The 12,509-nt window shown below is 40.9% G+C and overlaps 1 protein-coding gene across 3 annotated transcripts; it reads left to right on the top strand.

Moving 5' to 3' along the window:
* The first annotated feature begins 5,660 nt into the window (after nt 1-5,660).
* On the top strand, nt 5,661-12,459 carry LOC113116548 (nuclear receptor subfamily 2 group F member 6-like). Of its 3 annotated transcripts, none has more exons than XM_026284783.1 (5): nt 5,661-5,805; nt 6,523-7,119; nt 7,209-7,303; nt 8,603-9,160; nt 10,922-12,459. In XM_026284783.1, the coding sequence occupies exons 2-5, from the start codon at nt 6,851-6,853 to the stop codon at nt 11,194-11,196; spliced, it is 1,197 nt and encodes a 398-aa protein (XP_026140568.1). In that variant the 5' UTR covers nt 5,661-5,805; nt 6,523-6,850; the 3' UTR covers nt 11,197-12,459. The 3 variants fall into 3 exon arrangements, with proteins under 3 accessions (XP_026140568.1, XP_026140553.1, XP_026140561.1); XM_026284768.1 differs by having other exon boundaries at nt 8,600-9,160; XM_026284776.1 differs by having other exon boundaries at nt 5,681-5,879; nt 8,600-9,160.
* Nucleotides 12,460-12,509: the final 50 nt, after the last annotated feature.

Below are 12,509 nucleotides of genomic sequence, written 5' to 3'. Positions count from 1 at the left end.
TGATAACTGAAAATGGTGTTATTTTTTTCTGCTCTTGTGACTGATAATTGAAAGTGGTGTTTTTCTGTTCTTGTGAGAAATACAGTTGTCTAAATGGAATCCTATGACGTTTGTGCTTTATTTCTTTGAATGTGAGTTTATATATGTAACTGGTGGTATTTATGCTATCTGGGATATTTGTTTTCTTAAACATTTGACAGGGTTACTCCTGTCTGGCGCCCGAATTTAAGTTTAACCTAAAGAGAAAATCATTGGTTTGAGTTTCTTAAATTATTATCGGGTCACCACCGTTACACCAGGTGTAATGGCCTTGGGTGAGACGGGTCTTTCATCCCACTAAGATGTGCTTCAGTGTTGCTAGACTTGGGCATAAAGGGCACGTGGGGTCTTTGGCATACCATTGTCTTAGGTTTGCGGGAGAAGGTAGGACATCGTAGGCAGCCCTGATGGTAAAGCTTGCCCTGAATGCCTCTATCTCCCACAGCTCTTTCCAGGAGATCTTTCTCTTCTCCACTCCTTCCCATGCCATCCACTGCCCTTGCTTTGCCGGTGCCACAGCTAGGGCGCACCTTCTTGCTTCCTCCTCCCGATGTTCCTCCTGGACCACCATCTTGCATCTTTGAGATGGAGAGGCCTTGTTCTACACTGGCGTACCAAGTCCAAGACTACTCCTCCCCTCCTTCACTTGCCCCACGATGTCCTTGTGTCTGAGTGCTGCCTTTGCCTGCTCAGATGCAGCCAACGGGGTCCACTTCCTCCCAGTGGCCAAGATGTGGGCAGCTTGGGCTACAAATGGATCGTTCAAATCCAGTACCATCATCTCCAGTCTGACTTTGGCATACTTGTACTCCTCTACCAGACTGGAAATGGGCAGGTGTAGCATCCCTTTGCCGTAAATCCCAATACTGCTGAGGCAAATGGGAAGGCCAAGTCACTTCCTTACATATGAGCTGACCAGTCTCTCCAAGTTTTCCACCTAGGAGAGTGGGAATACATAGAGGGTTAGTGGCCACAGGAGACATGGAATAAGTTCATATTGCATGCACCAGAGCTTCAGCTTGCCAGGAAGCAGGGTTCTGTTGATGTTTACCAGGCCACTGGCTACCTTCTTCCTAAGCTGCTCTACTTGCTCTTTGTCTTTAAGGGAGGCATCATACCACCGACCTAGGCTCTTCACTGGTTTTTCGGAGATAGTTGGGATGGGTTCCTCACCGATGTGGAAGCCGTGGTCTGACAGTTTCCCCTTGATGATGGAGATGCTTCTGGACTTGCTCAGCTTGATCTTCATGCGAGCCCGCTCAATGTTTTCCTGGAGCTTTCTTAATAGCCGTACAGTGCAAACCTTGGTCGTGGTGAGAGTTGTGAGGTCATCAATGTAGGTTCTGACCAGCGGCAGCCTCAGCTCAGGTCTTATTCCTTGTCCGCAAACTGTCCATCTAGAGGCCCGAATTATGACCCCCATGGCTAGGGTGAAGGCCAGTGGGGAGATGGTGCAGCCCACCATGATTCCCACTTCCAGGTGTTGCCAAGCTGTTGTGTACTCTGCTGTTATCACACAGAGTTGGACGTCCTGGAAGTAGGCCTTAACAAGGGTTGTGAGAGCTGATGGGACTCTAAATTAGTCAAAAGCTGTCCACAGGAGGTTGTGAGGGACTGAGCCAAAGGCATTTGCGAGATCCAGGAACACCACATGAAGATCTGTTCCCTCCTTTTTGGTGACCTGGATCTGATGCCAGATAACACTAGTGTGTTCTACACAAACAGAGATGCCTGAAATGCCTGCTTTCTGGATTGATGTGTCAATCAAGTTGTTTCTTTGCAGGTATCCTAACAGCCTGTGAGCGAAGAATATTGAAGAAGAATATTTTTCCCTCTATGTTTAGAAGGCTGATCTGTCTGAACTGCCCGATCTCTGACTAGTCCTTTTCCTTGGGGATAAGGATCCCTCCAGCTCTCTGCCAGGATGTTGGTATCTCCTTCTTTTGCCACACAACTCTCATTAGTATCCAGAGGAATCACAGGAAATCTGGAGCATTTTTATAGAGCCTGTATGGAACTCCATTGGGACATGGAGATGATGCGGCCCTTGCTCTACGCACGATTTGTTCTACCTCACTCCACATGGGTGGACTGGTATCCAGCTTGTGCTCTGGTGGGTTGATTGGTGCCATGTCAGATGGGAGTGTAACTTTTTCCTGGTGTCTGTCATATGTGCAGGAGTTTTTCAGATGTTCTTCCAGGTTGGCCTTTGACACTGAAAGACTTCCGCTCTTCTCCTTTGTGAAGAGACTCTTCACAAATTTGAAGGGATCTTTGTAGAAACGTGATCTTGTTTGCTCCTTCCTCCTGCGCTTCCTCAGGAGGTTTTCAGCTCTCCTCAGTGTTGCAAGCCTGCCCTGAATCTCTTTCTGCAGCAGGTTTATACCCTCCTTCTCCTCCTCTGTGGCCTTCCTCCATTGCTTTTTCAGCTGTCTCCTCTCCTTGACTAGGTGATCTATCTCCATCTGTCTTCTTTAAGCACCTTTGCCCTGGTGTATTTTCATGCCTTGAGTGGAAGTAACCTTTGTCCAACCACAAATGCAGATCTGGAACTTATGTCCTGCTGTAGCTATCGGAGCCTCAGCTATGCTCATCATCAATCTCATAATCTTTTCCATTCCTGTGTTCATTACCGGGTTATCCACCAACGAGCCATCTTCAACCCCCGCTCTCGCTGGCTCAGGGGGTGTTTTCTTCGTAGGACTTTTCGTAGCTATGTGTGGGTGGGACCCATGCACCTCCCGTTGGGGTCCGTTCCCTCCTGTCAACTGTCTTTCCATGCTGTCACAAGGTCTTTCCCTTGTTGTCAGCTGCCCTTTCACAGCAGTCACTGGCTCTCCAGATGATCAGATCTGTTGTATAGGACTTGATGTTGATATCCCTTAATGCATACTTGAGGCACTGATGAGACTCAGTGGGATGGTCTATTGAGTGATGGCACTGTCAACAAGTATGCACCCCTTAATGCATACTTGAGGCTCTGATGAGACTCCGTGGGATGGTCGATTGAGAGATGGTGCCCTTTGGGTTGTCAAGTGGGCGCTCACTTGAAATGTTTGTGTACTATTATTTCTTAACATGAAGACTTATGTTTGTGATTTTATTATACTAAAATTACAAAGTCCCTTTATTTCAACTGAACGGATTGCGAATGCGTGCGCAGATTATGAATTCGTGGGTATGGATTTAAAAACTGAAGGTATGGTTTACAAATTCTGAGTGCACGGATTGGAAATTTGTGGGTACGGATTGTTAATCCGTAACAAACCTTAAGAATACGTAAGAATTTGTGAGTACAGTTTATAAACTGAGGGGACAGACTGCAAACCGTTGCCACGGATTGTTTTTATTTCCCATTTATGTGACCTCCTGGGCTCCGTACTCACGAACAGGTCAGGAAGGTCAGGAAGTGCTCGTAAGGCACTCTGCTTGGCTCATAATTCATTGCACATGATACGAGTCGCAACCATACGAGCATACACGATTTCCACACGATTGAAAAAAATGCGAACTCGTACGACAGCAGAAATCGCACCGTGTAAGCCCGCCTTTAGTCATTTAACAGACAAATTCAAATAAATAGAATAAAATAATTTGTATAAATAAAATAAAAAAATTATTTCATTGCAATAAAATGAAATAATAAAGCAATATGAAATTTTGCATTAAAATATAATATTAAAAAATATATATATTTTACTTTATAATAAAAAACAATATTTTATGAAAAGTCTTTGAAGCCCATGTATATTAGAACATGCACTTAGGGCTCAGTAAAATCAGCATAAGTAAGAGCTACAATGATACCCTTTATCCTAAAAGAGATCAATCACATTCCAGAACCCTAGAGTCAGAGGCCAAATCAACTCCCAGCTTGTACAATGTACATAACTCAAGCATGCACTCTCAGATACTTTTGTGCACTCTCTCGCACCAGTGCTCACTGCTCACACAGCACTGTATTTGGTGGGGGGGGGGGGCTTTACATGCTGCCAAGAGACTCTAAATGACCAAATCTTGAAAAAGAGTTTATATAAATTGGTGATGCCAAATTAGTTTGCTATTGGTCCTGAGTATGTTACTAAGAATTTTTGTTACTAAAAATATGAATTCACAGAAACGGTTGAGAAGGAAGCAGAGGTTGAGTGAGGGCAGAAAATGAAATGTTTTTCTCTGGAGTGTGACCTTTGAATAATTATGTGAACTGGTGGCCAAGATCTAAATCTCCAAACAAGAGACAGCTGTCTCCTGAATCAACAACAAGACGTATAACCTGGATGGCTTTCTCATTGTTTGAAAGTAATACAAATGTAAATTAAAGAAACGGTACATGCCTCTTTATACAGGAAACACTGCCAAACCAAAATCTTTGTCTGAACGTGTGACCTTGTAAAGCCCACCTGCATTGTCTGATAATTGTGCAAAATATAATTATTTCACAAAATGATGCCTTTCCTACTCTCTGACCTCTGACTATGGAAATCTGGTCTGAACTTACCTTTACCTTACCTGTAGCACTCTCAGGCTATTACTGAAACCTTATCTGGTAGTTGCCATTAACATGATTTGTACTTTAATCACTTTGATCATAAAGCTTTTCCAAGTGTTCTAATGTTTATTCCTTAAAACTAATGGGTAAATGGGTTTTTCTTCTATTTTTACATTAACAATGTTTTTTGTGGTTTTTTTTTTTAATACTAGCAAGTCATCTGCTAGTGACAAGTCACTTCAGAACAAACTGGTTCTCAACCACAAGTATCTAATCCATTGTAACTGGAAACTGCACAAATTTTGAATTCCATTTGGGATTTGTAGTTCAGATATCAACTAGTCACTTCCAGCTATGTATATCAATTTCTAGGTTTACCACTATTCCAGTTGTTGCTGGTACATATTTTCTAGCTTTACTGCTATCTTTATTCATTTAGGTATCTTCTAATCCAGTGTACTCTAAATTAGTAACTTTTATTAGATACTACTTCAGCATTTGTAATACTACTAGTAAAACTTTTAATTGAAATATAAAGTAACCATTAAGAGTCATTATTGAAAATGCATTTGTAACTAGTGAGATAAGAAATGTTACTGTTAACTGGGAAAGATATTATACAGCCTCTTATAAATAAACATTATCTAATATATAAACACTAGCAAAGCTGGAATAGATATTAGTGGAATAAGTATTAGCCTAGCATTTAATAAATCATTGCTTGTGAAAATTACAGCAACAACCATTACAAAAATGCCGATCACTACTAGTATGACTGACTAAAAATTTTAAAAACTAATAATGATACTAGCTAGATTAAATACGTTCTTTATAAATGTTTTGTCCGATTTAAAATACTTACAGCTATTAATAATATTATAGAGCATTATATATCTAGCCTGTCATGGCTCTAGAATAAATGTTTTCGTATGGTATTTATTTATTTTTTATTTATGTTTTGGCGTCCTGCAGGCATATTTGCAGTCCTTTGAAGCACGCCTGAGGTCACTGATCTCTCAGGAGAAAAACACCACATTCTTTTTTGTGTGCCCAGCAGAGCTGCTCTTTGACTTCTTTGCCATATAAGGCATGAGATACCATGGCAACCGTGGGCTTGAATAGCTGTGTCAAATCCCTCCGCACCCCCCTACACACACATACATACACACACACACGCTCGCTCGCTCGCTCACAGGCACGCGCACTCTACTGGACACTGGCTCGCGCTATCTCCTGTCCTCTTCAAGCCAACGCGACTTTTGCACTTCGAAAAGCAGGTAGGAATATTGAAACATCCCCCGGAGTTCGCCGCTGTTATCGGAATGATATCTTATCATTCGGGGCGTCAAAGGTAAGCGAAAATATAGAGTGTTCGCCGAAGTCAGTAGTGAGGTATGTCGCTAAAGCTATGGCTCCACCCCTCCCCCTGCGTGGAGCTAGCTGGAGGTTAGGCCGCATGTCTGTTACTGGCTCTCAAAAAAACAAGAAAGGGGGCATTTATCTCCGGGTCATGGCGAAACAATTAGCGCGAGTTTACGTTGTGGTTTCACCCGTTTATCCGTTTTCAGACAGCGCCACGGTAACTTACAGGGACTCCAAAAGTCTGCCCTAATTTCACAACAAACAAGCGCAGCACTTCCTCCAACAATCAGTATAACCTTACTGTAGGAAGACGAGTCTCTTTATACTGATATGTTTTGAGTGTCTGATTATTGTTTGTTATAGTATGCTTTACGACGTTCATTTAAAATAGTTGTGTGTGTGTGTTTGTTTGTTTGTTTGTTTTTTCCATCATAACTGGATCTTGCAAAATAATTTTGAAAGAATAGACATTTTAGGGAAATTCTCTGGTAATATGCAGATAGTAGGCTCCAGTGAAACTACCGTTATATAATAGATCAAATATATTAATACTGATTAATGAACTGTGTCTAATGTTTGATAACTAGCATAGAACCATTCTTTGGTTTCGGGTAACTTCTTTTCTTTCACAGGTGCTGGATTGGAAGCTGAGATCTAAACAACATGTTGATCGAGCTCTGACTAAAGAAGCAGGAGTAAAAAGCAAATATGGTCCGTCAAAGAGGCAAAACAAGATGCACAGCCCACTTTCTGAAGACCAAAGTTGACTGACTCGGACAAGTGACTCGTGTCTGAGTCTAAATGTGTCAGACGAAGCTGCAGACAATTACAGGATATAGACGCCTTCACATCTTCTCATTTTAGAACACCCAGCTGTCAAAAAAGGGGGGTCAGTTGAAACTGTCTTTGCCAACAGCACATTTGGGAGTATTTTTCCTCAGTTGTGCTGAGAACCAAGCAATGGCCATGGTGAGAGGGGGGTGGGGAGATCCCAACGGGGAGACTAATGGTCTTGGTGACAAGGGGTATCTGAGGGGAGATGAGGACGACGGGTCACCCCAAGGAGGCGGCAGCGACATGGAGGCCGGGGAGGATGATAAAGGTTGTGTGGTTGACTGTGTGGTCTGCGGTGACAAGTCCAGTGGGAAACACTATGGTGTGTTTACTTGTGAGGGCTGCAAGAGCTTCTTCAAACGGAGTGTCCGACGAAACCTTAACTATACCTGCAGGTAGCAGCGATGTTTATGTATGTGCTTGCTGTACGTAATAGTTGATATTCTCAGCATGTTCATTAAGCCATTTTATTGGTGTCTTTCAGATCAAACAGAGACTGCCAGATTGACCAACATCACCGCAACCAGTGTCAATATTGCCGTTTAAAGAAGTGTTTCAGAGTTGGAATGCGCAAAGAAGGTAACTGTCTATCCAGAACAGGCCCTAACCCCGCCCCCCCCCGATGTCATCGTCCATTATAATGTTTCCCTTCAATTTGGTAGACATCGCCCAACCCTGCTCTCTGTCAATGTTTAATCCACACAGACTCGATTCATGAATCCACTTATGCACTGCTTTGTCTACATGTTGTAGAATATATTTATAAAGTAAAGGTGCTGTGTCTCTCGTGGAAGATTTAGGACAAGTTTTCAAACGTACCATACCATTCCAAAGTTTGGGGTCGGTACGATTTTTTTTAAATGTGTGTGTGTGTGTATGTATGTATATATATATATATATATATATATAGTGATGGTAAAGTTGAATTTTCAGCATTATTACTGCAGTCTTCAGTGTCACATGATCCTTCAGAAATCATTCTAATATGTAGATCTGCTGCTCAAGGAACTATTGGCAATGTTGACAACTTGTACTATTTATTTGTTTTTAAAACATTTATTTCAGGATGTTTTAATGAACAAAGTTCAAAATAACATTTATTTGAAAGGAAATTTTTGTAACGTTAAAAGTAAATTTACTGTTGAATAGAAGTATTAATTTCTTTAAATAATTGAACTACTTTAATGCTATTGAATCTACAGCGTCATGGGAAATTAATTGTATTTTATACAAATTGTGAGTTTGCAGTCTGAATTAAATGTGACTGGGTCCCACAAAATTACACAGACAACAGTTAGTTTCTGACTGCATGCAAATACAAGCATACAATGTAATCAGTGTAATCAGTCTTAGAAACGGGGTATTTTAATAAAAAAAGACTCTCACTTTACTGGGTTGGATCAGTCTGACAAACATAATGAGATGCTAAAGCAGAAAGCTTTGGGAATCACTGTTTTATATTTGATAGTTAGAGTGACAAGAGTCTAAGAGCTGTATTTTATTTTTAGCCGACCCAGATGGTGAGTGTTTACCCGTGCACATGATGAAACTCACATTAGGGTGTGATGACCTATATATTTAATTTCCTCAACCGTTTTGCTCTTAAAACAGTGTGATAGTTGTAATGTTTAGCTTATTATTGAACACTTTGATTTCTCATTTATAAAGTGTCTGAAGGTTTGACTTAAACGGTGTCTGCAGGTTCCTTTTTTCATTTGTTGAGTGCTTTTGTAATCAGGAATTAGATGTTTCTAATCCCTCAGGCCAGTTCTCTGACTCTTGCCAGATGTTGCATGATAGCAAAAGAAAGGAGCGTTGAAACGAAGTCTATCAAGCATTTCAACTCCATCACGACTCTCCCCTTTCCCCCTTTAGCAGTTCAGCGTGGACGCATCCCACCTTCGCATTCAAGCCTCAGCCCATCCACGACTCCAGTGGGCGGTAATGCCGGCAGCGGCGTGAGCGAGATCTACAACGGGCAGCCGGTGTCTGAGCTCATCTCCCAGCTCCTGCGGGCAGAGCCTTACCCTAACAGCCGCTACAGCCATCAGTACAACCAGCAGATGCAGGGGGGCGGAGGATCCATGGGCATCGACAGCATCTGCGAGCTAGCCGCCAGACTCCTGTTTAGCATCATCGAATGGGCCCGAAACATTCCTTACTTCCCTGAGCTGCCTGTATCTGAGCAGGTGGCCTTGCTGCGGCTCAGCTGGAGCGAACTGTTTATTCTTAACGCAGCCCAATCTGCCCTGCCCCTGCACATGGCCCCGCTGCTCGCCGCCGCAGGCTTTCACTCCTCTCCCATGTCTGCTGAGAGGGTGGTGTCCTTCATGGACCAGGTGCGTGTCTTCCAGGACCAAGTAGAGAAGCTAACCCGCCTGCAAGTGGATTCAGCAGAGTACAGCTGTCTGAAGGCCATAGCACTCTTCTCACCAGGTGCGCCAGACTCGTTACTCAGATTAAACTGCATTTAACCGAACATAATCCGATCCATGAAGATTGAATATATTTGTACTCTATCCAAAATAGTAGAGAATAATGAGATTTATGCTGGCAGTCAAATTCAAGCATAATATTAGCACACTCTACTGGAACAGACTAAGTCTGTTTTTCTCAATGTTTCTTAAATGCATTGTGAAAAACCTTTATACCTGACAGATTGTTAGGAATAAGGCAAATTATTAATTATATACTTCCATATGCAGGTATTCTGTCCTGTAGAATCATGTTTTTAGTTTTAGTTTACACATTCATTTGGCACATTTCCACTCTCAATTCATTCAAACATTTTCAGCTTGCATGTTGGTACTTCGCAGGGAATTGAACCTATGCAAGGCTGCTTTTTTTCTCTCTCAACGTTTATTTTTCAAGTACTAAAATAAAATACAAATCTTTTGAATTTTGGTTGATCAGAATTTAGATTTATTCCATAATTTATAACTTAAATGTAATGATTAATATAATAATTATAATCATCATCATTAAATATCTGTTAATTTATGTCTAATCACCTTTATTTATGTAGTGCTTTTAACAATACAAATTGTGTGAAAGCACTTTACAGTATTTAATATGAAAATAGTGTGTCAATAATGCAAAATGACAATAGTAAACACTCAGTTTTCAATTAAAGGCAGTTCATCACTGAATTCATTGAATTATTATTTTAGAACGAAAAATAATTAATTCCTAATTTGCTAGAAATGATACTGTTATACTGTAATAATGCAAGTGCAGGCATACTTAATTTGTAAAGCATTCTTACAATTTCTTCAAAACATGTTAGCCCGCTAGATAATTTTATCTTGGTGACAAGTTTAAATCAGTGTAATGTGCAACTAAATGTTTAAGTTACCAAAGCTTAATAACAAATGATGGTGCAGCACTGGCCAAACTGGCCATAAGCTTACCTCAAACTCACAAATCGAAGCCAACTTTCCACCATCTTTGACATTTGCATACTTTTTCCACAATTTTTCTCCAAAAGGCGGACACACTGAACCTTCAAACTGGTTATTAATTAGCCATTACCTTCCGTTTATTCACTGTTGTTAAATTAACAATACATGTATGCATGCATATATCCACACAAAACAAATGACCAGCAAAATAGAAGGTTTTCTAGGGCTAAACATAAATTATGTCATTATTCTAAATTAATTTTGCAACATGTCAGCTAACTCTAATTAGAGAATTTATAGACCATTAGGTTAAGATTAGGTTAGTAGAATAAGTCACTAGTGAGTTGAATTTGTGTTGATGGCTAGTAGCTGACATGTAGTTGTAGAGTTATTTATTTTTAAGAAAATGTTGAAGTGTACTATTAAAATAGTGTTGCCATAAGTATTAATTGCTACCCACTTTACAGAAATATTATTCAAATATTTATGGTTCAGTCCAAAAATATTGGCAGTTTTCACCTCACAGTCCTAGTTTTGATTTAGATTTCATTCTTTCAACACACCCGAAATTCAAATCGGATTAGAAAAATCCATGTACACATATGGCCAGAACTGTAGTTCTAGTTTTTGTTGGAAACTAACTACTTTTTTTATTTTATGGTCTGTCACTTGTGGACAACTTGTCTTGGGCCAGCAGCCCATCCTTATTTGTTGAGCCCTACCATGACCTTGGCAGTGCTGGCATCATTCTGTTCTACTTTTATATCTGTTATATCCTGGTGTTCTTTGTGTTTAGATGCATGTGGGCTGACAGACCCGGCTCATGTGGAAAGCCTGCAGGAAAAAGCTCAGGTGGCCCTGACCGAGTACGAGCGCATGCAGTACCCCGGGCAGCCCCAGCGTTTTGGACGCCTCCTACTGCGACTGCCTGCTCTGAGGGCCGTGCCCGCCAACCTTATCTCTCAGCTCTTCTTCATGCGCCTCGTGGGCAAAACGCCCATTGAGACTCTCATCCGTGACATGCAGCTTTCTGGCAGCTCCATAAGTTGGCCGTATGTTCCCGGACAATAACCATTATCAAATATGACCACAAACCAGTTTGAACGCCTCTGAACTGCACAACTAGTGAGGATCTCAGTCTAATTTTTCCAAGCACACATTCACATCTGATATTCACTGTATCACCTAATGCAACGGGGTCATACTACAGGAATGGTGAATTCAGTAGTACATGGCAGAAAGCTTGATCTATGCTCTTTGAATGCTCTTATGTGGCCCAGATGCATTCTTAAAAAAATAACTTGAGAAATATTGGTTATCTGATGTAAGGTAGAGTTTTATAGCAAGTTAGCGAGCATGAAAGTCACTTTGGACTGTCCCTGGAGGCAGCAGGAGATCAAGTCCTTGTGTACCAGAAGGCCTGGAGGAGGAGGAAGTACACATGATGACATCCAAAAACCTATACAAACCAAACTAAAATGGTCAGAATTGGGACTTAAACATTTGTTTTGCCAATGATAACTACTTGGTTTGTATTTTTAGCTCTTTTTTTTCCCCCTATCAATGCTAATGCATTTCCATGAGGAGAGATTGAAATTTGCAAAAGCTAATGCAAGAGGTTGGATCATGTTTTGTGAAATAACCATTTGACAAATTAATTGCGAACTGTATTTGTACTTTGAGTTAAGGTACAGGCTTATCTCTTTGAGAATTATTCATTTTACTTTACTGCACGCTGCTGCATTTGAGATGACGAAGTAGTCTTTTTTTTAGATTGAAAAACCGAATCTTCTACTGGTTTTATTCTGCTTTTCATGCTTTTTTTTCATACTGACCAGTTAGTGCTAAACTGGTAAGTTTTTTTTAACCTGGTGTGATTATGTATGTCGACTAAAAGAAATACCTCTACGGTCTGTTGAGACTCAAACCGACTTCAGTCTTTCATGGCTGGGTCAGTTTTTTAATTTATCAACACACTTGAGCTGCTCACTTTACACTAAAGAGGAGTGATTGGATCTGTCTATGTTTGCGGTACAAGGCCATTGGTGGTAAGAAACTGCCACTGCCTGACTGTTTTGTCTTTTGTGGAGCAGTGCTCTGGTGGGCGTTTTACAGGTGACAGCATGTTGTATTTGGCTCTTGTTGTGAGATGTAAGTTTTCTAGCCTTATCATACATGTGAATGACTAATATTACCTCATATTTAGGCCTTGAAATGTATCAGGTGGTCTAATATATCCAAAACGGCAACGTGTACAGTTTTCATTTTAATATCTATGTCCTTTTAAATACTTGTGTATGACAGCGTGATTAAACCGAAGTATCATACATTGAATTTTGTACTTGTGAGAACTTTTTTTGCCTGTTACCCATCCTTACAAAGAA

The sequence above is a fragment of the Carassius auratus genome, chromosome 2, assembly GCF_003368295.1.
Source record: "Carassius auratus strain Wakin chromosome 2, ASM336829v1, whole genome shotgun sequence".
Taxonomy (NCBI): Eukaryota; Metazoa; Chordata; class Actinopteri; order Cypriniformes; family Cyprinidae; genus Carassius; species Carassius auratus.
This window is presented reverse-complemented; position numbering and strand designations above follow the sequence as displayed.

Excerpts from the sequence above, each read along its gene's own strand:
- LOC113116548 (XM_026284768.1), top strand. The coding sequence starts at position 6,851 with ATGGCCATGGTGAGAGGGGGGTGGGGAGATCCCAACGGGGAGACTAAT. Across the intron at positions 7,304-8,599 it reads AGTTGGAATGCGCAAAGAAG|CAGTTCAGCGTGGACGCATC; the intron begins GTAACTGTCTAT and ends TTCCCCCTTTAG. Across the intron at positions 9,161-10,921 it reads CATAGCACTCTTCTCACCAG|ATGCATGTGGGCTGACAGAC; the intron begins GTGCGCCAGACT and ends CTTTGTGTTTAG.